The 27,316-nt window shown below is 47.3% G+C and overlaps 1 protein-coding gene across 14 annotated transcripts in view; it reads left to right on the top strand.

Annotated features, from left to right (window-relative positions):
- TCF7L2 (transcription factor 7 like 2) overlaps positions 1-27,316 on the top strand; it is a 185,965-nt gene that overhangs the window by 142,997 nt on the left and 15,652 nt on the right. For 10 of the 14 annotated variants that reach the window (XM_040438185.1, XM_040438188.1, XM_040438184.1 and 7 more), the window contains 4 exons: positions 5,559-5,691; positions 7,428-7,530; positions 16,601-16,687; positions 27,086-27,226. In XM_040438185.1, the coding sequence (XP_040294119.1) occupies positions 5,559-5,691; positions 7,428-7,530; positions 16,601-16,687; positions 27,086-27,226 (464 nt within the window). The remainder of the gene's footprint in view (positions 1-5,558; positions 5,692-7,427; positions 7,531-16,600; positions 16,688-27,085; positions 27,227-27,316) is intronic. The other 4 variants (XM_040438180.1, XM_040438181.1, XM_040438182.1 and 1 more) reach the window with 3 other exon arrangements.

Here is a 27,316-nt window from a genome sequence, read left to right as displayed (position 1 = left end):
CACCCTGGATGTGTCCCCATTCCTCAAACCTACCCTATACCCCCACCCCACAAACCTACCCTATACCCCCACCCCGGACTTGTCCCCATCCCCCAAACCTACCCTATAACCCCACCCCCCAAACCTACCCTATACCCCCACCCTGGACATGTCCCCATCCACCCAAACTTATCCTATACCCCCACCCCACAAACCTACCCTATACCCCACCCTAGATGTGTCCCCATCCCCCAAACCTACCCTATTCCCACACCCCCCAAACCTACCCTATACCCCCACCCTGGACGTGTCCCCATCCCCCAAACCTACCCTATACCCACACCCCCCAAACCTACCCTATATCCCCACCCTGGATGTGTCCCCATCCCCCAAACCTACCCAACAATTTCCTACTTGCTTTGGTAATGCTAAAATGTATTTGTCCTGCCAATAAAGCTGATTTGAATTTAAAGGACTGGAAAGCAACGGCTGGAATAGCGCAGAGCAACAAACACAAAATTATTAGACTGCAGAAGTGTGTAATGAAGGCCGCTCCAGGAGCTGGGGCCCAAATCAGATCTCCATCTATTGGTTTATCTATCATTTTCTATCAATATATTTGTATAAAACAAAAAGAAACAGCAGCACTTATCAAAATAGATGAGATGTGGGTGCAATCCCTCCGCGGCCGTGGGTTGGGGGTCAATAGATATAAAGTTGAAAAACGAGTCAGCGCCACGGAATAGGGAAAAGGGTGGTGGACCCACTTTATTCAACCCCAAACGCAACGTTTCAGCCCAACACAATCCACACTATCTATTATCTATCTATCTATCTATTATCTATCATCTATCTATCATCTATCTATCTATCTATTATCTATCATCTATCTATCATCTATCTATCTATCTATCTATCTATCTATCTATCTATCTATCTATCTATCTATCTCATATCTATATAACTATCTATCTTCTATCTATCTATTATCTATCTATCTATCTTATATCTATCTATCTATTATCTATCTATCTATCTTCTATCTATCATCTATCTATCTATTATCTATCTATCTATCTCATATCTATCTATCTATTATCTATCTATCTATCTATCTATCTATTATCTATCTATCTATCTAATATCTATCTCTTCTATCTATCTATTATCTATCTATCTATCATCTATCTATCTATTTATCTCCTATCTATCTATCTATCTATCTATCATCTATCTATCTATCTATCTATCTATCTATTTATCTCCTATCTATCTATCTATCTCATATCTATTATCTATCTATCTATCTATCTATCTATCTATTTATCTCCTATCTATCTATCTATCTATCTCATATCTATTATCTATCTATCTATCTATCTATTATCTATCTATTGATTATCTATCTATTATCTATCTATCTATCTATTATCTATCTATCTATCTCATATCTATCTATTGATTATCTATCTATCTTATTGTATTTATTATTTGTTTTAGAATCTCTCTGTGATTAGTAAATACGATATAATAATATTATTGCTTTATTATGATGATTATTCGGTGACACGTTATTTCTCACTGCCCTCGCTCCCCGTACCCCCTTTTTTTGCAGCCGCCCCCCCTTCCAGTTTTGCACGATCATTTTACATTAAAAAGACTCTGTGGCCCCCAGAGGCCGGGATCTGCTTTACAATGACACCCATTGTACTTATTAGTCGGCGCCATTGACAAGAGCTCACGAGATTTTAAAGCGTCTCAACTTTTGCAAGGAAACAAGAGAAATCTTAACGTGCAGCGGCCGTGTCAGCGATTGTGGAAGGGAACAAGGAAAACGTGATGTAAGAAGCATTTAACTCTTGTCAGGTCGCGCTGCCGGTCCCTGGGCATTGATACAAGCTGCTTATGGAAATGAGGCGATATCTGTAATCTGTTCAGCCATTACTACCAGCGCCGCCTCCTTATCCGCCGGCCACATAATCTGCCTCCGTGTTCTGTCTTGTAAAACTCCGGCTCAATTCCACCTTGGGGAATATGGATTTTCGGTCTGAGTGGTTCCCGTGTAGGGAATCCGTGCAGCGTTTTTGTGGATAAAAGCGTGAACCTGGCCCCGGCATGCAGGCCGCTGTGTTTACGGGGAGGCCGCTCTGTTCACAGCACTCGCCGCCATTTCGTTTTGTGATAAAAGTCTTTGAGAACTGAGTAGCGGGCGAAACAAGATCTCGTCAATGTCATGGAATATACAAGGCAGGTCCTTAGATCCCGGTTTTATAAAGGGGGCTACCGACTCTGGGAGCGAGATACAGTGCACGTTAACAAATCCGGAGGTTGTGCGGGGCTGGCCTCGGACACTATTAAAGGCAGAGTACCCCGCTGCGCCGACTTACATCACAAAAGGGTGTGAATCGGAGGGAGTCAGAGAGGAGGGTGGAGGGGCTCGTGCCTCAGCATGCCATGCCTTGATGCCATCACAGGAGAAAATTGCTAGGGGGGAAGAGGAGGTGGGCCCTGTCACCGAGAGGAAGGGGCCAGCTCTGCCGTGAGAGCCTGCCCTCCAAAAAGAAGCAAGAGGGCGAAAAATGGGGCTAGGCCGACACTGGCTGGGACTGAGACAAGAGACATTTTGATATTTTTTTTTAAACAAATGTAAAAAGTTCAAAATAGAAAATTATTGAGGGTTTCTAGTCATCAGAAGTAGAAGGAATATAGACTACAACCCCCATCATGCAATTCAGAAATAAAACTTTTCTTTTAGTAAAAATAAAAATAACAGTAATATCGGAAAATTTTGATAAAAAATTAGAAATTTGTATTTATCTAACGAGTTGCTCCCCGGATGATATGCTGCACGGGTCACAAAACTGCAGCATACGTGACCTGAAAATACCTGCTGGATGGGTATATGAGAGGTGTCAGAGGTTTAAAATGAAAAGAAAGTTGTCAGCATTTTTGGCGGCCTAGATTAAGTCAGGTGCAATGTCTGAAATGAAATATATGACCTTGTATCATCAAAAAATGTTGCAATTTTTCCTGAATTTGCAGCCCATGACGCCATTTAAGTGGCTGACATCAGGGTGGGGATGAAGGAAGGGGTTGGAGTAGGGAGCACTGTATGTCCGGTGAGGATAGGATGGGGATGAAGGAAAGGGCTGGAGTAGGGAGCACTGTATGTCCGGTGAGGATAGGATGGGGATGAATGAAGGGACTGGAGTAGGGAGCACTGTATGTCCGGTGAGGATAGGATGGGGATGAAGGAAGGGACTGGAGTAGGGAGCACTGTATGTCCAGTCATGATAGGATAGGGATGAAGAAAGGGGCTGGAGTAGGGAGCACTGTATGTCCGGTGAGGATAGGATGGGGATGAATGAAAGGACTGGAGTAGGGAGTACTGTATGTCCGGTGAGGATAGGATGGCGATGAAGGAAACGGCTGGAGTAGGGAGCACTGTATGTCCTGTGAGGATAGGATGGAGATGAAGGAAGGGGCTGGAGTAGGGAGCACTGTATGTCCGGTGAGGATAGGATGGGGATGAAGGAAGGGGATGGAGTAGGGAGCACTGTATGTCCTGTGAGGATAGGATGGGGATAAAGGAAGGGGTTGGAGTAGGGAGCACTGTATGTCCGGTGAGGATAGGGTGGGGATGAAGGAAGGGGTTGGAGTAGGGAGCACTGTATGTCCGGTGAGGATGGGGATGAATGAAGGGGCTGGAGTAGGGAGCACTGTATGTCCGGTGAGGATGGGGATGAATGAAGGGGCTGGAGTAGGGAGCGATGTATGTCCGGTGAGGATGGGGATGAATGAAGGGGCTGGAGTAGGGAGCGATGTATGTCCGGTGGGGATGGGGATGAAGGAAGGGGCTGGAGTAGGGAGCACTGTATGTCCGGTGAGGATAGGATGGGAATGAATGAAGGGACTGGAGTAGGGAGCACTGTATGTCCGGTGAGGATAGGATGGGGATGAATGAAGGGGCTGGAGTAGGGAGCACTGTATGTCCGGTGAGGATAGGATGGGGATGAAGGAAGCGGTTGGCTAAGGGAGCACTGTATGTCCGGTGAGGATAGGATGGGGATGAAGGAAGGGGCTGGAGTAGGGAGCACTGTATGTCCGGTGAGGATAGGATGGCGATGAATGAAGGGACTGGAGTAGGGAGCACTGTATGTCCTGTGAGGATAGGATGGGGATGAAGGAAGGGGCTGGAGAAAGAAGCACTGTATTTCCGGTGAGGATAGGATGGGGATGAAGGAAGGGGCTGGAGAAAGAAGCACTGTATTTCCGGTGAGGATAGGATGGGGATGAAGGAAGGGGTTGGAGTAGGGAGCACTGTATGTCCGGTGAGGATAGGATGGGGATGAAGGAAACGGCTGGAGTAGGGAGCACTGTATGTCCGGTCAGGATAGGATAGGGATGAAGAAAGGGGCTGGAGTAGGGATCACTGTATATCCGGTGAGGAAAGGATGGGGAAGAAGGAAGGGGCTGGAGTAGGGAGCACTGTATGTCCGGTGAGGATAGGATGGGGATGAATTAAAGGACTGGAGTAGGGAGCACTGTATGTCCGGTGAGGATAGGATGGCGATGAAGGAAGGGACTGGAGTAGGGAGCGATGTATGTCCGGTGAGGATAGGATGGGGATGAATGAAGGGACTAGAGTAGGGAGCACTGTATGTCCGGTGAGGATAGGATGGGGATGAAGGAAGGGGCTGGAGTAGGGAGCACTGTATGTCCGGTGAGGATAGGATGGGGATGAAAAGGAAGGGACTGGAGTAGGGCGCACTATATGTGCGGTGAAGATAGGATGGGGATGAAGGAAGGGGCTGGAGTAGGGAGCACTGTATGTCCTGTGAGGATGGGAATGAAGGAAGGGGCTGGAGTAGGGAGCACTGTATGTCCGGTGAGGATTGGATGGGGATGAAGGAAGGGACTGGAGTAGGGAGCACTGTATGTCCGGTGAGGATAGGATGGGGATGAAGGAAGGGGCTGGAGTAGGGAGCACTGTATGTCCAGTGAGGATGGGGATGAAGGAAGGAGCTGGAGTAGGGAGCACTGTATGTCCGGTGAGGATGGGGATGAAGGAAGGGATCGATCTTAGAACAAGCGAGGGGAGGGGACAGGTGTGGAAGACCATGTTGAAGGATTTGGATACATTTTGATACTTTGTGTTTGTTTTTTCCATTGATGGATCCAGGCTGTTTTCTTTCTCCCTTTTCGCCTTTGTATAAGGTAACAGAAGAAAACGAAGAGGAGAATATTGTAGATTTAGAAATGTCATTACGAGATTGTGGCAAGCAGCATATTTAGGTTCTATATTTCTCTATGTCCTCATAAAAATTCTGTTTTTTCAGGAAAGCTGGGTGACAACCAATATGTCCATCATTGCAGGTCTGCCTGGCAGTCGCCCAGCTTTCCGAGGCTCCTGAATGGCACACCTGTCTATCCATGCAGTGACATGTCCAGCTTGCTCATATAACTTGCCATGAACTTGTATGAAATCTGTGTAATGGTATTTCCTGGTGACGCCGACGCTTTGGACGCCATTTTCTTTTCTTGTGCTCATTACCTGTTTTCTTTTTGTGTCTCTGCAGTCTAATAAAGTGCCAGTAGTACAACACCCTCATCATGTCCACCCCCTCACACCGCTTATCACTTACAGTAACGAGCACTTTACACCTGGGAACCCCCCTCCACACTTACAGGCCGATGTGGACCCCAAAACAGGTACGTACTCCCTAAAGAATGTCTATGGTTTGCCAGGGGTGCACCACCAATGAGGCCAGTTGAGGCGATTGCCTCAGGCGGCAAGACCTAGAGACAAGTAGGGGCAGAGCGGGGCTATGGGAATATCTCTATATTCAGCTTTATCACAGTATGCCGTAAACCGTAGGGCTGGAGGGGTTGGGCGCCTCAGGCAGCAGAAAGGTTAGGTGCACCCCTGTGGTTTGCTATGGTACTCATTGGGATCCAGGACCCTCCTAGAACATCCCCGGACAACTGTTATAGGGTTTTCCAGAGTCAGGAGGACCTTGTATGATGGGAGTGGTGGGTGGAGGTCCTGTGGACAGTATAGAACCAGCTCTAGACCTAGAATCCAACACTTTTACGTTCTTATTCTGGATCCACAAGGCGATTGTTAGTTGCAATGCATGCAATTAATTCTCCAAACTGAGAGGGGCTGAAGTCTGGAGCCGAGTCATCAGTGGGACCTGTCAATGGCCGCAGTAGATCATGGTACTGACTGAGACCAGAATACTGGGTGCCAGGTTATAGGAATGCCATCATCAGAGGGGCAGGGCCGGAGTATTTGGGCATTTTACTCCATATTTGAAACCTCCAAGATCCCAGATTTGACACCTCTGTCAATGTCAGGTCCAGTTGTCTTCCCTGCGCCCTCACCCGCTGCGCCTATTGGAAGTTCCGTGATCATGTGTCATACAAGATGATACATTGTCACTTAATGTATTGGGACCTGCTCCCCCCCATTTAAAGGCGCAGGCACAGAAGGAACACAGCCAGTGTAACGCGTCCTCCGCCCACTCTCTGTTCATGTCTCGGCTGCAACGTTTTACAAATGATCTTTTTAGCGCTGGATTCGGCCGTCCACCTGTCTTTTGTGTTGGCGGTGATCATTTATTCATGCGGTCGGTGAGCTGTCTCCTCCTTCCTCCCTGTTTTACATCTCTTTTCCCTGCAGCTCTGTCTGATTTATTCATACATTATCTCCAGAAAAAGGTGAACGGCAGAGAAATGACCGGGAAATCTCTTACAGCGATTGGTTAGACCCCGGCCGCTGTCACCGCTCCACTTACAGTTTAGTGCACTCGCCATAAGGGAGGATCTGGCTGTCTCTACCCCAGCGGTCTCCAACCCTGTGGCTCTCCAGACATTGCCAAACTACAGCTCTCAGCATGCCCAGACAGCCTGGTAGTAGCTTTCCTCTACAGAATACATTAGGCAATTGCTTACCTAGTAATCCCATAATATGGCGCAGAAGAGATCTGGATCGGTAACTGTTCCAGGGTAGCGTTATATTAGGGATTGTTATTCCAGCGATTGTCTGATATATTCTACAGCACCGTGACCCCAACATTGTACAACTTAGGCCATTTTTAGTAAATCTGGAAACCTCTAACCCCCTTTGGATGATACTTCTCATCTAGCAGACCGCGCAGCTGCTGTGGGGCCCATAGAGCGAGGGGCCCCAGTTCTAGTTGGCTCCATGTGCCAGGACTCCAGGGAATTAACATTGTTAACATAGGGGTCATGGAGGGAGAAACAACCCAGCAATGGGGCCCGTATGGTCTTTGCTGTGGGCCCCTCCCTGGTTTATAGTAACACGTGTTCTGCTATCGCACTTGGGGCTTCTAAAGAATTTGTGTATTTATTTTATTGAGAAAATTCTTACATTTGATGATTTTTTATCTCTGCAGTAACAAAGCCTTTTCTTATTTCCCCAGGAATCCCGCGGCCGCCTCACCCTCCAGACATATCGCCCTATTATCCACTATCGCCGGGCGCCGTAGGACAGATCCCCCATCCGCTAGGATGGTTAGTACCACAGTAAGCAGTTCCACCATTTTTACATTTTTCCTTTATTTTACATTTCAATGAATAGTGATTAACGTAATGGGCCTGACAGAGGCTGTGATATATGGAGCGCTATGTGGGGTCCCCCCGCTCTATCTATGGTATATGGGGGCGCTATGTGGGGTCCCCCACTGTATCTATGGTATATGGGGAGCTATGTGGGGTCCCCCCGCTCTATCTATGGTATATGGGGGCTATGTGGGGTCCCCCACTGTATCTATGGTATATGGGGAGCTATGTGGGGTCCCCCCGCTGTATCTATGGTATATGGGGCGCATGTGGGGTCCCCCCGCGCTATCTATGGTATATGGGGGCGCTATCTGGGGTCCCCCGCTCTATCTATGGTATATGGGGGCTCTATGTGGGGTCCCCCCGCTCTATCTATGGTATATGAGGGCGCTATGTGGGGTCCCCCCGCTCTATCTATGGTATATGGGGGTGCTATCTGGGTCCCCCACTGTATCTATGGTATATGGGGCGCTATGTGGGGTCCTCCACTGTATCTATGGTATATGGGCGCTATGTGGGGTCCCCCCACTCTATCTATGGTATATGGGCGCTATGTGGGGTCCCCCCGCTCTATCTATGGTATATGGGGGCGCTATGTGGGGTCCCCCACTGTATCTATGGTATATGGGCGCTATGTGGGGTCCCCCACTGTATCTATGGTATATGGGCGCTATGTGGGGTCCCCCCGCTCTATCTATGGTATATGGGGGCGCTATGTGGGGTCCCCCACTGTATCTATGGTATATGGGGCGCTATGTGGGGTCCCCCGCTGTATCTATGGTATATGGAGCGCTATGTGGGGTCCCCCCGCTCTATCTATGGTATATGGGGGCGGTATCTGGGGTCCCCCGCTGTATCTATGGTATATGGGCGCTATGTGGGGTCCCCCCGCTCTATCTATGGTATATGGGGCGCCATGTGGGGTCCCCCCGCGCTATCTATGGTATATGGGGGCGCTATCTGGGGTCCCCCGCTCTATCTATGGTATATGGGGGCTCTATCTGGGGTCCCCCGCTCTATCTATGGTATATGGGGCGCTATGTGGGGTCCCCCCGCTCTATCTATGGTATATGGGGGCGCTATCTGGGGTCCCCCCGCTCTATCTATGGTATATGGGGTGCTATGTGGGGTCGCCTCGCTCTATCTATGGTATATGGGGGCTCTATCTGGGGTCCCCCTCTGTATCTATGGTATATGGGGCGCTATGTGGGGTCCCCCACTGTATCTATGGTATATGGGGCACTATGTGGGGTCCCCCCGCTCTATCTATGGTATATGGGGCGCTATCTGGGGTCCCCCCGCTCTATCTATGGTATATGGGCGCTATCTGGGGTCCCCCCGCTCTATCTATGATATAGGGGGCTCTATCTGGGGTCCCCCACTGTATCTATGGTATATGGGGCACTATGTGGGGTCCCCCCGCTCTATCTATGGTATATGGGGGCTCTATCTGGGGCCCCCTGCTGTATCTATGTTATATGGGGGCTCTATCTGGGGTCCCCCACTGTATCTATGTTATATGGGGGCTCTATTTGGGGTCCCTACACTGTATCTATGGTATATAGGGGCTCTATCTGGGGTCCCCCGCTGTATCTATGGTATATGGGGGCTCTATCTGGGGTCCCCTGCTGTATCTATGGTTTATGGGGGCTCTATCTGGGGTCCCCCGCTGTATCTATGGTTTATGGGGGCTCTATCTGGGGTCCCCCGCTGTATCTATGGTATATGGGGGCTCTATCTGGGGTCCCCCACTGTATCTATGGTATATGGGGGCGCTATCTGGGGTCCCCTGCTGTATCTATGGTATATGGGGGCGCTATCTGGGGTCCCCCACTGTATCTATGTTATATGGGGGCTCTATTTGGGGTCCCGACACTGTATCTATGGTATATAGGGGCTCTATCTGGGGTCCCCCACTGTATCTATGGTATATGGGGGCGCTATCTGGGGTCCCCTGCTGTATCTATGGTATATGGGGGCTCTATCTGGGGTCCCCCGCTGTATCTATGGTATATGGGGGCTCTATCTGGGGTCCCCTGCTGTATCTATGGTATATGGGGGCTCTATCTGGGGTCCCCTGCTGTATCTATGTTATATGGGGGCTCTATTTGGGGTCCCGACACTGTATCTATGGTATATAGGGGCTCTATCTGGGGTCCCCCGCTGTATCTATGGTATATGGGGGCTCTATCTGGGGTCCCCTGCTGTATCTATGGTATATGGGGGCTCTATCTGGGGTCCCCCGCTGTTTCTATGGTATATGGGGGCTCTATCTGGGGTCCCCTGCTGTATCTATGGTATATGGGGGCTCTATCTGGAGTCCCCCGCTGTATCTATGGTATATGGGGGGCTCTATTTGGGGTCCCTACACTGTATCTATGTTATATGGGGGCTCTATCTGGGGTCCCCCCGCTGTATCTATGGTATATGGGGGCTCTATCTGGGGTCCCCCACTGTATCTATGGTATATGGGGGCTCTATCTGGGGTCCCCCGCTGTATCTATGGTATATGGGGGCTCTATTTGGGGTCCCTACACTGTATCTATGTTATATGGGGGCGCTATCTGGGGTCCCTCCGCTTTATCAGATGGATGGACTGACAGAGGCTATGCTACAGTGTCTTGAAAAAGTTTTCATAACAATTTACACTCGCCTAAAGAATTATTAGTGCCCCCATACTAATACGGTGTTGGACCCCCTTTTGACCTTCAGAACTGCCTTAATTCTACGTGGCATTGATTCAACAAGGTGCTGATAGCATTCTTTAGAAATGTTGGCCCATATTGATAGGATAGCATCTTGCAGTTGATGGAGATTTGAGGGATGCACATCCAGGGCACGAAGCTCCCGTTCCACCACATCCCAAAGATGCTCTATTGGGTTGAGATCTGGTGACTGTGGGGCCATTTTAGTACAGTGAACTCATTGTCATGTTCAAGAAACCAATGTGAGATGATTGGAGCTCTGTGACATGGTGCATTATCCTGCTGGAAGTAGCCATCAGAGGATGGATACATGTTCTCATTCTGTTTATCCCAAATTCGGACTCTACCATTTGAATGTCTCAACAGAAATCGAGACTCATCAGACCAGGCAACATTTTTCCAGCCTTCAACAGTCCAATTTTGGTGAGCTCGTGCAAATTGTAGCATCTTTTTCCTATTTGTAGTGGAGATGAGTGATACCCGGTGGGGTCTTCTGCTGTTGTAGCCCATCCGCCTCAAGGTTGTGCGTGTTGTGGCTTCACAAATGCTTTGCTGCAGACCTCGGTTGTAACGAGTGGTTATTTCAGCCAACGTTGCTCTTCTATCAGCTTGAATCAGTCGGCCCATTCTCCTCTGACCTCTAGCATCCACAAGGCATTGTCGCCCACAGGACGGCCGCATACTGGATGTTTTTCCCTTTTCACACCATTCTTTGTAAACCCTAGAAATGGTTGTGCGTGAAAATCCCAGTAACTGAGCAGATTGTGAAATACTCAGACCGGCCCGTCTGGCACCAACAACCATGCCGCGCTCAAAATGGCTTAAATCACCTTTCTTTCCCATTCTGACATTCAGTTTGGAGTTCAGGAGATTGTCTTGACCAGGAGCCCCCCCTAAATGCATCGAAGCAACTGCCATGTGATTGGTTGACTAGATAATTGCATTAATGAGAAATAGAACAGGTGTTCCTAAAAATTCTTTAGGTGAGTGTATATTTTCAACATTTTTTCACGTTACAATCACAAACCTAAATGTATTTTATTGGGATTTTATTTGATCGACCAACACAAAGTACAAGTCTGTGTGATGAGGAGAAAAAAATGATACAAGGTTTTCAAAATTTTTACTAAAGAAAAATCTGGAAACGGTGGCATGCATTAGTATTCAGCCCCCCCCCCACACACACACACACCTTTCTGCAATAACAGCTGTTTTGGGGTCTGTCTTTACCATCTTTGCACATGTAGAGGGTGACATTTTGGATGGAGAGCGTCTGTGAAGTCTTGCCACAAGTTCTCAATGGGATTTAGGCCTGGACTTTGACTGGGCCGTTCTAACACATGAATAAAACCCTTCCATTGTAGCTCTGGCTGGATGTTGAGGGTCGTTGTCCTGCTGGATGGTGAACCTCCACCCCAGTCTCAAGTCTTTTGCAGCCTCTAAAGCCTCTACTAGGTTTTCTTCCAGGATTGCCCTGTATTTAGCGCCATCCATCTTCCCATCACCTCTGACCAGCTTCCCTGTCCCTGCTGAAGAAGACCCTCCCCCCTCCATGATGCTGCCACCGCCATGTTTTCCGATGGGGCTAGTGTGTTCAGGGTGACGTGCAGGGTTAGTTTTCTGCCACACAGAACGTTTTGCATTTAGGCCATTAGGTTCCCCTTTGGTCTCCTCTGACCAGATGACCTTCTTCCACATGTTTTCTATGTCCCCTATATGGCTTGTGGTAAACTGCAAACAGGACTTCTTATGGCTACTTTCAGAAATGTCTTTCTTCTTGCCTCTCTTCCATAAAGGTCAGATTTGTGGAGCACACAACTAATAGTTGTCCTGAGGTGTGGATCTCTGCCGCTCCTCCACAGTGACCATGAGCCTCTTGGCTGCTTCTCTAGTTAATGCTCTACTTGCCTGGGCTGTGAGTTTAGGTGGACGGCCATGTCTTAGTAGGTTTGCACTTGTTCCATACTCCTATTTTTGAATGATGGATTGAACAGTGCTTTGTGAGATGTTCAGGGCTTGACATATGTTTTTAATACCCTAACCTTGCTTTACACGTCTGCACAACTTTCTCCCTGACCTGTCTGACGTGTTCCTTAGATTTCATGCTGCTGTTTGATCACTAATGTTCTCCAAGAACCCTCTGAGGCTTTACCAGAACAGCTGTAGGTATACTGAGAATACATTACACACAGGTGGACTCGATGTACTAATTAGGTGACTTCTGAAGGCGATAGGTCACACTGGATTTTATTTAGGGGGATCAGAGTACAGGGGGCTGAATACTAATGCACCCCACACTTTTCAGATTTTTATTCGTTACAAATTTTGAAAACCATGTATCATTTTCTTTTCACTTCAAACAAACTGGTACTTTGTGTGGTCTATCAAATCCTAATAAAAAAAACATTTACGTTTGTAGGTGTAATGTAAAAAAATGTTGAAAAGTTCAATATGAAAACTTTTCAAGACACTATGTATTTCCTCTATCTGGGGTCCTCCCTGCTGTATCTGATAGATGTAATGGACTGACGGAGGATATGGTATGTGGGGGGTGCTATCTGGGGTCCTCCTCTGTATCTATAGTATATGGGGGCTCTATCTGGGGTCCCCCACTGTATCTATAGTATATGGGGGCTCTATCTGGGGTCCCCCTCTGTATCTATAGTATATGGGGGCTCTATCTGGGGTCCCCCTCTGTATCTATAGTATATGGGGGCTCTATCTGGGGTCCCCTGCTGTATCTATGGTATATGGGGGCTCTATCTGGGGTCCCCCACTGTATCTATAGTATATGGGGGCTCTATCTGGGGTCCCCTGCTGTATCTATGGTATATAGAGGCTCTATCTGGGGTCCCCCGCTGTATCTATGGTATATGGGGGCTCTATCTGGGGTCCCCCTCTGTATCTATAGTATATGGGGGCTCTATCTGGGGTCCTCCTTGCTGTATCTGATAGATGTAATGGACTGATGGAGGATATGGTATGTGGGGGTGCTATCTGGTGTCCTCCTCTGTATCTATAGTATATGGGGGCTCTATCTGGGGTCCCCCTCTGTATCTATAGTATATGGGGGCTCTATCTGGGGTCCCCCTCTGTATCTATAGTATATGGGGGCTCTATCTGGGGTCCTCCCCACTGTATCTGATGAATTTAATGGACTGACAGTGGCTATGGAATATGGGGGCTCTATCTGGGGTCCTCTCTGCTGTATCTGATAGATGTAATGGACTGACAGATGGTATGTGGGGGGTTCTATCTGGGGTCCTCCTGTTGTAAGTATGGTATATGGGGGCTCTATCTGGGGTCCCTCCTCTGTATCTATAGTATATGGGGGCTCTATCTGGGGTCCCCCCTCTGTATCTATAGTATATGGGGGCTCTATCTGGGGTCCCCCCGCTGTATCTATGGTATATGGGGGCTCTATCTGGGGTCCCCCCGCTGTATCTATGGTATATGGGGGCTCTATCTGGGGTCCCCCTCTGTATCTATAGTATATGGGGGCTCTATCTGGGGTCCTCTCTGCTGTATCTGATAGATGTAATGGACTGACAGATGGTATGTGGGGGGTGCTATCTGGGGTCCTCCTGTTGTAAGTATGGTATATGGGGGCTCTATCTGGGGTCCCTCCTCTGTATCTATAGTATATGGGGGCTCTATCTGGGGTCCCCCCTCTGTATCTATAGTATATGGGGGCTCTATCTGGGGTCCCCCCGCTGTATCTATGGTATATGGGGGCTCTATCTGGGGTCCCCCCGCTGTATCTATGGTATATGGGGGCTCTATCTGGGGTCCCCCTCTGTATCTATAGTATATGGGGGCTCTATCTGGGGTCCTCCCTGCTGTATCTGATAGATGTAATGGACTGACAGATGGTATGTGGGGGGTGCTATCTGGGGTCCTCCTGTTGTAAGTATGGTATATGGGGGCTCTATCTGGGGTCCCTCCTCTGTATCTATAGTATTTGGGGGCTCTATCTGGGGTCCCCCCTCTGTATCTATAGTATATGGGGGCTCTATCTGGGGTCCTCCTTGCTGTATCTGATAGATGTAATGGACTGACGGAGGATATGGTATATGGGGGCTCTATCTGGGGTCCCCCCTCTGTATCTATAGTATATGGGGGCTCTATCTGGGGTCCCTTCCACTGTATCTGGTGAATTTAATGGTCTGACAGTGGCTATGGTATATGGGGGCTCTATCTGGGGTCCCCTGTTGTATCTGGTGAATGTAATAGACTCACAAAGGCTATGGTATATGGGGGCGCAGTTTGGGGTCCCCTGTTGTATCTGATGGATGTAAGGGACTGCCAGAGGCTATTCTTGCTGATATTCTGTTTGGGTGCTTTCTTTGGTAGGGTTCTCCTGGATAGGTTGTTTAGGTTACTGTCTCCTGTGTGTGATGGATGCAGAGTGGTGGTAGCTCTATCTGGGGTGATACTCCCCTGTATTTTATGAATGCTGTGACCTTATTGTATCTATTGTCACCATGTGGGTTTCTGCTTCCCTCTATATTTGTGGCCTGATCTGGGATGCCTTCCTTAATTTTTCATGGCAGCCATATCAGTGGTGCCCTCCCCAATATGTGGTGGCCCGATTAATTGTCTCCTCCTATATGTGGTGGTCCTGCCATAGGTGTCTTTTCTCCTATGTGTGGTGGTCCTATCAGAGGTGTCTTCTTTCCTATATGTGGTGGTCTTATCAGAAGTCTTCCTACCTTTATGAGGTGGTCTTGTCATAGGTGCCTTCCCCCTGTACGTGGTGGTCTTGTCATAGGTGCCTTCCCCCTGTACGTGGTGGTCCTGTCAAAAGTGCCTTCTCTTTTATATGTGATGGTCTTGTCAGAGGTTTATTTTCTCTTATATGTGGTGGTCCTGTCATAGATGTCTTCTCGCCTGTATTTGGTGGTCATGTCTTAGATGTCTTCTCTCCTATATGTGGTGATCCTATCAGATTTTTCTTCTCTCCTGTATGTTGTGGTTCTGTCAGAGGTATCTTTTCTCCTATATGTGGTGGTCCTGTCAGATGTGTCTTCGCTCCTATATGTGTTTTGATCTTATCAGAGGTGCCTTCCCTCTTCTATGTGGTGGTCCTATCAGAGGTGTCTTCCCCTCTATATGTGGTGGTCCTGTCAGAGGTGTCTTCTCTCCTATATGTTGCGGTTCTGTCAAAGGTGTCTTTTCTTCTGTATGTGGTGGTCCTGTCAGAGGTGTCTTTGCTTCTATATGTGGTAGTCTTATCAGAGGTGTCTTCCCCTCTATAAGTGGTGGTCCTGTCACAGGTGTCTCTTCTCCTTTGTGTGGTGTTCCTGTCACAGGTGTCTTCCCCCCTATATGTTGCGGTCCTGTCACAGGTGTCTTCCCCCTATATGTTGCGGTCCTGTCACAGGTGTCTTCCCCCCCTATATGTGGTGGTCCTATCAGAGGTGTATTCTCTACTGCTTGTGGTGGTCCTATCAGAGGTGTCTTCTCTACTGTTTGTGGTGGTCCTATCAGAAGTGTCTTCCCCCACTATATATGTGGTGGCCCTAATTACTCTCCTCTCTCCACCTGATGAATACAGTGAATCTGCAGAGCATTTAGTTTGTTGGGGTTCTGTCTCGGGGCGCATCCTTCCTCCTGCACAGGAATTAATAAGAATGTAGATGGAACAAGTTACAAAATTTTGAGAAGAAATTAAAGCCCCTCACCCTCCCTCTTTGCAGTCATTACGCAGTCTCTGTCTTCTGTCGGTTTAGGGACCAATAATTTATTCAGCGTCTCTCTCAAGATCTCCCCCAGTGCACGTCGTTGTAATAATTAATTATTGTAACGAGCTGTGACTGTCGATCGCTTCCCCACAATAGGATTTGGGGACTCTCCCCCGGTAAATCTTGTCAGCTCTCATTAATGTGACAAAAGGCTACAAATTAAGATCTGTTAATTTAATGTTTTCTCACCAAGATTTAAATAGCGGAAGGGACCCAGAGCGTCGCCGAGCGCCTTTGATTCCCTGCACTTTATTTTGGTATAAATTTCCATTCATTATTATTTTCTTTGCCGGCGTAGCCCTCAATTAGCGTGATGGCTCCATTAAAGAAGCAAAGGCTTCGCCTTTAATTATCACAACAAAACACCTCGTTCCAGCCCGGAGAGAGGCCCTATATTGACATAAGCTGGGGTTAGAAAATTTAATTAGCCGCCCGTATCAAATTTATGCCATTCATATTGTTGGCTTTGATCTGCGCCGTACAATCCCCAAGATTTTTGTCTCGATTAAATGAGAATGCTGGAATGTTACTTATTTATTTCCCCTATTATTCTTAATTTTTCCACTTTCTTTATTTCCTTCCAAGGCAAGGTCAGCCGGTATACCCAATCACAACCGGGGGCTTCCGACATCCCTACCCCACAGCTCTTACCGTCAATGCTTCCATGTCAAGGTGAGTGGACATTTTCATCCTCGTTGTAAAAATGGTCCTCAAGTTATTAGGACCCCGATGCAACCCCTGACACCCCCTATAACTATTAAACTTGGGAGGTGGGAAGACGTAACATAGATCTCATAATGGAAGCCCATAACATTATCCATAATTTGCTGCAAATATTTCATGTTGTGTTGGGTAGGTTATGACAAGTCGTGTGCATGTTTTAGATCCACAATGTCAAAGATCTGATCTAGAAATTCTATATAATTGGATTACTTTTGTATAATATTTATATGTATGTATGTATATATATATATACATATATAATTGGATAATATTTCTGCTAATGGAGCACAGCGACACCTTTAGGTTATTATATGACCTACAGTGCATAGAAAAGAGGAGTCATGCATAAAAAATTCTTATCTCAAAAATTGCAGAATTTAAAAGCAAAGAAAACCATTTCTAACCCCATGTGAATGTATAGTTTGCTCCTTATTTCTGTATACTTTTCTCCAACATGCAGTTCAGTTCTGGTGTCTATTTACAAATTTGACATAGAAGTGTGTGTAAAGTTATATATATATATATATCTATATGTATTTTTTTTTAACAGATATATATATATATCTGTTGCATTGGTTGAGTTATAGGAAGAGTTTGATTGCAGATCATCAGTCAGAATAAATCCTATTAGATGTAACAAGTAACAGTATTCAGCTTTATGTATAAAGTTCTTGTATGTGGAATCAGCTGGAGGCCATAAGTGGCATGGTGCAGACTGGATACATTGTTTCATGTGATCTCTAATATGTGATACAATGATACAGTTTGCTTCCACTGCATGTTCTGCCCAGTCCTGGTGAGAATTGGCCCATTTAGGGTGTACTAACGCCCCAGTCTGTCAGAACTACATGTCACACACGCTCAGGGTGATTAGTCAGACTTCTACTGTATATATTGTATCATTCCAGCACTTAGTGATGAACAGCGGTTATTGGAGATTTGGATCCTGTGTTCTATCTGATTGTGGTATAATAATACCACAACATTTCTCTCGATACTTTGTTGCGTCATATTGCAGTTTATGACCGTTCTATGGACCACGTCTGTCGGGTGCAGCTCAGGTCTTAAAGGCTATGTAAGCCTTTGGAGGCATTTTTGGTTTATGATTGCATTTCAATCATTTTTGGCTGAAAATCTTATTTTCAATTGGCCTTTATTAAAAATATTGAGCCATTCTGTCACAAAGGGTTAACTGTTTTTCTAGCTGTTTGACTGGTACTTTCACTTTCACTTTGTGCCAAACCTAATCTCTAAACTACTAATAGGTCATAAACACTTATTTAAGGCTACTTTCACACTCGCATTTTGGCTTTCCGTTTGGGAAATCCGTCATGGACTCTCACAAGCGTCCAAAACGGATCAGTTTTGTCCTAATGCATTCTGAATGGAAAAGGATCCGCTCAGAATGCATCAGTTTGCCTCCGATCAGTCTCCATTCCGCTCTGGAGGCTGCCTGCAGCGTTTTGCTGTCCGCTTGACGAAACTGAGCCAAACGATTCCGTCCTGGCACACAATGTAAGTCAATGGGGGCGGATCCGTTTTCTCTGGCACAATAGAAAACGGATCCGTGTCCCATTGACTTTCAAAGGAGTTCATGACGTCTTGGCTATGTTACAGATAATACAAACGGATCCGTTCATGACCGATGCATGCGGTTGTGTTATTGTAACCGATCCGTTTTTGCAGATCCATGACGGATCCGCCCAAAACGCGCGTGTGAAAGTAGCCTTAGCCACATTCTTATTAGTAAGATAAGAACTGAGCCATAATTTAGTGTTATGTTAGAGAGGAGATATAAGGAGCCCGTCAGCTCCCCAGCTGACGGAAAAGACAGACAAGCCACAGGCTGCTACTAGAGCATCTCAGCTCTGTACAGAAAGAAGGATTCCATATTTGTAATAAAGACCAATTGAAAAAAATGATTTCTAGCTTAAAATAAGTACAATGCAGTAATAAAACAATTGCCCCAAAGGTGTCCATAGCATTTAATGTTTTCCCCTTCTCGACAGATAGCTGCATCTTTACAATATCATTTACGAGCCTGTAAACCCAGGGGTGCAAAAATGTCCAAAATAACATCTAATATCTGGGACTAGGAAGCCTGTGCCTTAATGGGGTGAGAGTAACCCTGTGTATGAGGTACGGTGAGGGTTCAGGGTCTATTGACCAATCCCACAGGGCTAGGGAAGGGAAGGGGCCCACGGCCTTTAGTGAGGGGCCAAAGCATTCTGCAGATATTATACATTGTAACCAATGGTCTAATAATAGTGAGTTATGGGCTGTATAGGGGCTGTAGGGCCAGGAGGCGTTATTGTAGCACTGCCGGCAGCTGCGGGGTTAATGCACTGAGCGGAGGTATGTTGCCGGTAGGATTATTATTAGCGAGCGCGGGACACCTTGGGATTCTTTTTTTTCCCTAGTTTTTGGGCTGCCATCCAAACTTGGCAGAATGAAAGGTGTCTGGTTACAAAGAGTATACAGCAAATTAAATACATTATTGTGATAATGGGCTGACACGAGTACAGGTCCATTAGACACATGACAGTTATGGGAATGCAGGCGCTGCACCCTGTTCTGTCGTAGCCTTTGATATTCATTCAATGCAGCGCCGGGGCCAGGGATTCTCAGAATGAAGTGAAGGGTCATTATACTTTAAACACCGTGGAGAAACCTAGATTGGCAATTAAACAGCACTTGCTGACACTCACCGGTGCCACCCTGTGACCCCCTTTCGATTGAGATGTTGGAGCTTGGGGCCCTCAGCATGTTAAATTGGTGAAAGGCACTTCTCCTGACGAGGGCATCTCTCAAACCGTCGAGCTTCAAAGAGAAGCCACATCATGTATAAACCATAAAGTGGGCGCAACGGGCTGGCGAGAAAAAAAAAAAATCCCAGGCAGGAAGAGATGAAATGTTCCAAGCGCAAGAAGATAATGATAAATTCAATGCAAGAGAAGGCAGAATGGCGGCAGCCGATAAAGAGATGCGTCCCACTGCTTATGCATGAAATCAAGACGACGAGATGACACGCGCTCGAGAGAAGCATCAACAGAGGCTCCGAAAATCCCCAGGACGACAGGAGCCCCTGAGACAACAGGAAAAAAATTAGTTGTTCCTAATAAGTTGTCTCATCATTATCTCCTGGCTCCGAGCCATGAAAGGAGACTGGCGTCTAATGAGCTGCTTTTTCAGGGCGTTTTATGGGGCATCGTCTCACCTTGGGAATGAGGAAGCAAAGGAAAGCTCCTTATTTCCATGTAGCCAAATGCACCTTTTGTGTGGATCCCACTGCGAGCGGCGGAGGGCTCAGCGCCTATAGGACGGGTCATATAGAAGCGCCTTGTAGGGTCATCATCTACTGCATTGTCTCCTGGGGTTCCATACGATATAAGCCCACTGACCTCCACATATCGCCCGGCAGAGATCACATGTCCTTAAATTCTCTGTGGCCGTTCACCGCTCTCTCTATATGAGCCAAATTATTTCCAGAAGCTCCTATATAGTAAGACACAAACCCGCCTCATGGTGTAAGAAGAAAGTGTCTACCTGTTTTCAGAGTCTCTGCTTGCTGTCAGTGAATGTGGACATTGAGAACACTGAGTAAATCCCGGCTCTGATCTAACATTTTTCACGGCTGAGGTTTTTGCTACATTTGTATCCAGTCTAGACAATTCTTTGTGTGGTAAACAGCCAGACCGATACATTTCCCCTGCACTGATACATTGTAACAATCAGGACAGGAGGGAGATTGCTGTGGATGGCTTTCAGACTGGATAAGATGGAGGGACACGTTCAGCAGGGAGAAGTCTGGACAGGTTCCCGTTCACTGACAGCAAGTAGATAGGTTAAAATTGTAAGAAATATAGGAAAATGATTAAAACTAGAAACTTAATTAACAATGTCAAATTGTTGGTAAATTGTTCCTAGAACTGACTGCAGAAAACAGTACCTCATGTGCTCCTACTACACCACCCAGCATTTCCTAACGGCTCTGCATACTGGGAGGTGTACTTCTGTTTCTGCACGACTTCTGGCCCTCGTGTAATATATAAATGTGAATCTGCCTCATAGACGATCTCCTCGCCTGGCTTATCTGATGTCCTTTCAGATAGCACCCTGTGGAGTCATAATGGGGGGTCTTGTTATGGGGCCTCTCTATTATCCAGAGTGGAGGGCCAGCGCTCTCCTACATTCTGTACACGGTCATTCATTGCAATGGAGGATGACTGTAGGACAGGAGAATACAGTCTATTGCCCCCTGTTATCAGCCATTTCAGGGGAGAGGATGACTGTAGGACAGGAGAATACAATCTATTGCCCCCTGTTATCAGCCATCTCAGGGGAGAGGATGACTGTAGGACAGGAGAATACAGTCTATTGCCCCTGTTATCAGCCATTTCAGGGGAGAGGATGACTGTAGGACAGGAGAATACAGTCTATTGCCCCCTGTTATCAGCCATTTCAGGGGAGAGGATGACTGTAGGACAGGAGAATACAGTCTATTGGCCCCTGTTATCAGCCATTTCAGGGGAGAGGATGACTGTAGGACAGGAGAATACAGTCTATTGCTCCCTGTTATCAGCCATTTCAGGGGAGAGGACGACTGTAGGACAGGAGAATACAGTCTATTGCTCCCTGTTATCAGCCATTTCAGGGGAGAGGACGACTGTAGGACAGGAGAATACAGTCTATTGCCCCCTGTTATCAGCCATTTCAGGGGAGAGGATGACTGTAGGACAGGAGAATACAGTCTATTGCCCCCTGTTATCAGCCATTTCAGGGGAGAGGATGACTGTAGGACAGGAGAATACAGTCTATTGCCCCCTGTTATCAGCCATTTCAGGGGAGAGGATGACTGTAGGACAGGAGAATACAGTCTATTGCCCCCTGTTATCAGCCATTTCAGGGGAGAGGATGACTGTAGGACAGGAGAATACAGTCTATTGCTCCCTGTTATCAGCCATTTCAGGGGAGAGGATGACTGTAGGACAGGAGAATACAATCTATTGCTCCCTGTTATCAGCCATTTCAGGGGATAGGATGACTGTAGGACAGGAGAATACAGTCTATTGCTCCCTGTTATCAGCCATTTCAGGGGAGAGGATGACTGTAGGACAGGAGAATACAGTCTATTGCTCCCTGTTATCAGCCATTTCAGGGGAGAGGACGACTGTAGGACAGGAGAATACAGTCTATTGCTCCCTGTTATCAGCCATTTCAGGGGAGAGGATGACTGTAGGACAGGAGAATACAGTCTATTGCTCCCTGTTATCAGCCATTTCAGGGGAGAGGATGACTGTAGGACAGGAGAATACAGTCTATTGCTCCCTGTTATCAGCCATTTCAGGGGGGAGGATGACTGTAGGACAGGAGAATACAATCTATTGCTCCCTGTTATCAGCCATTTCAGGGGAGAGGATGACTGTAGGACAGGAGAATACAGTCTATTGCTCCCTGTTATCAGCCATTTCAGGGGAGAGGATGACTGTAGGACAGGAGAATACAGTCTATTGCTCCCTGTTATCAGCCATTTCAGGGGAGAGGACGACTGTAGGACAGGAGAATACAGTCTATTGCTCCCTGTTATCAGCCATTTCAGGGGAGAGGACGACTGTAGGACAGGAGAATACAGTCTATTGCTCCCTGTTATCAGCCATTTCAGGGGAGAGGACGACTGTAGGACAGGAGAATACAGTCTATTGCTCCCTGTTATCAGCCATTTCAGGGGGGAGGATGACTGTAGGACAGGAGAATACAGTCTATTGCTCCCTGTTATCAGCCATTTCAGGGGAGAGGATGACTGTAGGACAGGAGAATACAGTCTATTGCTCCCTGTTATCAGCCATTTCAGGGGGAAGGGGATGACTGTAGGACAGGAGAATACAGTCTATTGCCCCCTGTTATCAGCCATTTCAGGGGAGGAGAGGATGACTGTAGGACAGGAGAATACAGTCTATTGCCCCCTGTTATCAGCCATTTCAGGGGAGAGGATGACTGTAGGACAGGAGAATACAATCTATTGCTCCCTGTTATCAGCCATTTCAGGGGAGAGGATGACTGTAGGACAGGAGAATACAGTCTATTGTCCCCTGTTATCAGCCATTTCAGGGGAGAGGATGACTGTAGGACAGGAGAATACAGTCTATTCCTCCCTGTTATCAGCCATTTCAGGGGAGAGGATGACTGTAGGACAGGAGAATACAGTCTATTGTCCCCTGTTATCAGCCATTTCAGGGAAGAGGATGACTGTAGGACAGGAGAATGCAGTCTATTGTCCCCTGTTATCAGCCATTTCAGGGGAGAGGATGACTGTAGGACAGGAGAATACAGTCTATTGCTCCCTGTTATCAGCCATTTCAGGGGAGAGGACGACTGTAGGACAGGAGAATACAGTCTATTGTCCCCTGTTATCAGCCATTTCAGGGGAGAGGATGACTGTAGGACAGGAGAATACAATCTATTGCCCCCTGTTATCAGCCATTTCAGGGGAGAGGATGACTGTAGGACAGGAGAATACAGTCTATTGCTCCCTGTTATCAGCCATTTCAGGGGAGAGGATGACTGTAGGACAGGAGAATACAGTCTATTGCTCCCTGTTATCAGCCATTTCAGGGGAGAGGATGACTGTAGGACAGGAGAATACAATCTATTGCCTCCTGTTATCAGCCATTTCAGGGGAGAGGACGACTGTAGGACAGGAGAATACAGTCTATTGCCCCCTGTTATCAGCCATTTCAGGAGAGAGGATGACTGTAGGACAGGAGAATACAGTCTATTGTCCCCTGTTATCAGCCATTTCAGGGGAGAGGATGACTGTAGGACAGGAGAATACAATCTATTGCCCCCTGTTATCAGCCATTTCAGGGGAGAGGATGACTGTAGGACAGGAGAATACAGTCTATTGCTCCCTGTTATCAGCCATTTCAGGGGAGAGGACGACTGTAGGACAGGAGAATACAATCTATTGCCCCCTGTTATCAGCCATTTCAGGGGAGAGGATGACTGTAGGACAGGAGAATACAATCTATTGCCCCCCCTGTTATCAGCCATTTCAGGGGGAGGATGACTGTAGGACAGGAGAATACAGTCTATTGCCCCCTGTTATCAGCCATTTCAGGGGAGAGGATGACTGTAGGACAGGAGAATACAGTCTATTGCTCCCTGTTATCAGCCATTTCAGGGGAGAGGATGACTGTAGGACAGGAGAATACAATCTATTGCCTCCTGTTATCAGCCATTTCAGAGGAGAGGATGACTATAGGACAGGAGAATACAGTCTATTGCCCCCTGTTATCAGCCATTTCAGGGGAGAGGATGACTGTAGGACAGGAGAATACAGTCTATTGCTCCCTGTTATCAGCCATTTCAGGGGAGACGATGACTGTAGGACAGGAGAATACAGTCTATTGCCCCCTGTTATCAGCCATTTCAGGGGAGAGGATGACTGTAGGACAGGAGAATACAGTCTATTGCTCCCTGTTATCAGTCATTTCAGGGCAGAGGATGACTGTAGGACAGGAGAATACAATCTATTGCCCCCTGTTATCAGCCATTCCAGGGGAGAGGATGACTGTAGGACAGGAGAATACAGTCTATTGCTCCCTGTTATCAGCCATTTCAGGGGGAGGATGACTGTAGGACAGGAGAATACAGTCTATTGCTCCCTGTTATCAGCTATTTCAGGGGAGAGGATGACTGTAGGACTGGAGAATACAGTCTATTGTCCCCTGTTATCAGCCATTTCAGGGGAGAGGATGACTGTAGGACAGGAGAATACAGTCTATTGCTCCCTGTTATCAGCCATTTCAGGGGTGAGGATGACTGTAGGACAGGAGAATACAGTCTATTGCCCTCTGTTATCAGCCATTTCAGGGGAGAGGATGACTGTAGGACAGGAGAATACAGTCTATTGCTCCCTGTTATCAGCCATTTCAGGGGAGAGGATGACTGTAGGACAGGAGAATACAGTTTATTGCCTCCTGTTATCAGCCATTTCAGGGGAGAGGATGACAGTAGGACAGGAGAATACAGTCTATTGCCCCCTGTTATCAGCCATTTCAGGGAAGAGGATGACTGTAGGACAGGAAAATACAGTCTATTGCCCCCTGTTATCAGCCATTTCAGGGGAGAGGATGACTGTAGGACAGGAGAATACAGTCTATTGCCCCCTGTTATCAGCCATTTCAGGGGAGATGATGACTGTAGGACAGGAGAATACAGTCTATTGCCCCCTGTTATCAGCCATTTCAGGGGAGAGGATGACTGTAGGACAGGAGAATACAGTCTATTGCCCCCTGTTATCAGCCATTTCAGGGGAGAGGATGACTGTAGGACAGGAGAATACAGTCTATTGCTCCCTGTTATCAGCCATTTCAGGGGAGAGGATGACTGTAGGACAGGAGAATACAATCTATTGCCCCCTGTTATCAGCCATGTCAGGGGAGATGATGACTGTAGGACAGGAGAATACAGTCTATTGCCTCCTGTTATCAGCCATTTCAGGGGAGAGGATGACAGTAGGACAGGAGAATACAGTCTATTGCCCCCTGTTATCAGCCATTTCAGGGGAGAGGATGACTGTAGGACAGGGGAATACAGTCTATTGCCCCCTGTTATCAGCCATTTCAGGGGAGAGGATGACTGTAGGACAGGGGAATACAGTCTATTGCCCCCTGTTATCAGCCATTTCAGGGGAGAGGATGACTGTAGGACAGGAGAATACAGTCTATTGCCCCCTGTTATCAGCCATTTCAGGGGAGAGGATGACTGTAGGACAGGGGAATACAGTCTATTACTCCCTGTTATCAGCCATTTCAGGGGAGAGGATGACTGTAGGACAGGAGAATACAGTCTATTGCCCCCTGTTATCAGCCATTTCAGGGGAGAGGATGACTGTAGGACAGGAGAATATAGTCTATTGCCCCCTGTTATCAGCCATTTCAGGGGAGAGGATGACTGTAGGACAGGAGAATACAGTCTATTGCTCCCTGTTATCAGCCATTTCAGGGGAGAGGATGACTGTAGGACAGGAGAATACAGTCTATTGCTTCTGTTATCAGCCATTTCAGGGGAGAGGATGACTGTAGGACAGGAGAATACAGTCTATTGCCCCCTGTTATCAGCCATTTCAGGGGAGAGGATGACTGTAGGACAGGAGAATACAGTCTATTGCCCCCTGTTATCAGCCATTTCAGAGGAGAGGATGACTGTAGGACAGGAGAATACAGTCTATTGCCCCCTGTTATCAGACATTTCAGGGGAGAGGATGACTGTAGGACAGGAGAATACAGTCTATTGCCCCCTGTTATCAGACATTTCAGAGGAGAGGATGACTGTAGGACAGGAGAATACAATCTATTGCTCCCTGTTATCAGCCATTTCAGGGGAGAGGATGACTGTAGGACAGCAGAATACAGTCTATTGCCCCCTGTTATCAGCCATTTCAGGGGAGAGGATGACTGTAGGACAGGAGAATACAGTCTATTGCTCCCTGTTATCAGCCATTTCAGGGGTGAGGACGACTGTAGGACAGGAGAATACAATCTATTGCCCCCTGTTATCAGCCATTTCAGGGGAGAGGATGACTGTAGGACAGGAGAATACAGTCTATTGCTCCCTGTTATCAGCCATTTCAGGGGGGGGGGATGACTGTAGGACAGGAGAATACAATCTATTGCCTCCTGTTATCAGCCATTTCAGGGAAGAGGATGACTGTAGGACAGGAGAATACAATCTATTGCCCCCTGTTATCAGCCATTTCAGGGGAGAGGATGACTGTAGGACAGGAGAATACAATCTATTGCTCCCTGTTATCAGCCATTTCAGGGAAGAGGATGACTGTAGGACAGGAGAATACAGTTTATTGCTCCCTGTTATCAGCCATTTTTTGCCATGAAGTGTTTGATCTTAGTGCGGATGAATGCATTGTCTATTTATTTGCTCTGGCTGACAATGGGTTTATAATTGAGTGACCTCCCTACTAACTCCATATTCCCCAACGAAGCTCATGTTGACTTTCCCTTTTATAATACCACCAGGGGCAGAACTGTAAGGGTGCAGAGGTCGCCCCGGGCGTTGCCTCCAGCTCCTCTGCGAACCATGAGGGTGACGGCACCGTAAACAGAATGTGACATTGAGGGCTGATGTTTTTTTTTGGGGGGGGGGGTCGTTCCTCTGCAGCTTTGTTTGGATGAATTGGTGTCCTATGATATTGGATTAGGTTTAGCCCCCATATGGGACTGCTATGAATGTATTCTGGTGTACGACGCCATAGTATTTGCTGGCGCCATTGTATAATGAATGCATTTCTTGTTAATGAGACACCCCTCCCCTTTCATTCATTCACAGCTTTCTCTCCTCCAGATTCCCCCCACACATGGTACCGCCACATCACAGTTTACATGCAACTGGAATCCCTCATCCCGCCATAGTGAACCCATCCGTCAAGCAGGAATCTTCGCAGAGTGACGTGGGATCCATGCACAGCTCGTGAGTCTGCCCTTTACCTTTCCGTATCTGCCCCTAGATCTGACGCTACGGTCCGCATGCCGCCCGACCTGCTGTCCACGTAGCGCCACA

This window comes from Bufo bufo, chromosome 6 (genome assembly GCF_905171765.1).
Source record: "Bufo bufo chromosome 6, aBufBuf1.1, whole genome shotgun sequence".
NCBI classification, from domain to species: Eukaryota; Metazoa; Chordata; class Amphibia; order Anura; family Bufonidae; genus Bufo; species Bufo bufo.
Note: the sequence above shows the minus strand (reverse complement) of the source record. Positions and strands in the feature narration are given on the sequence as shown.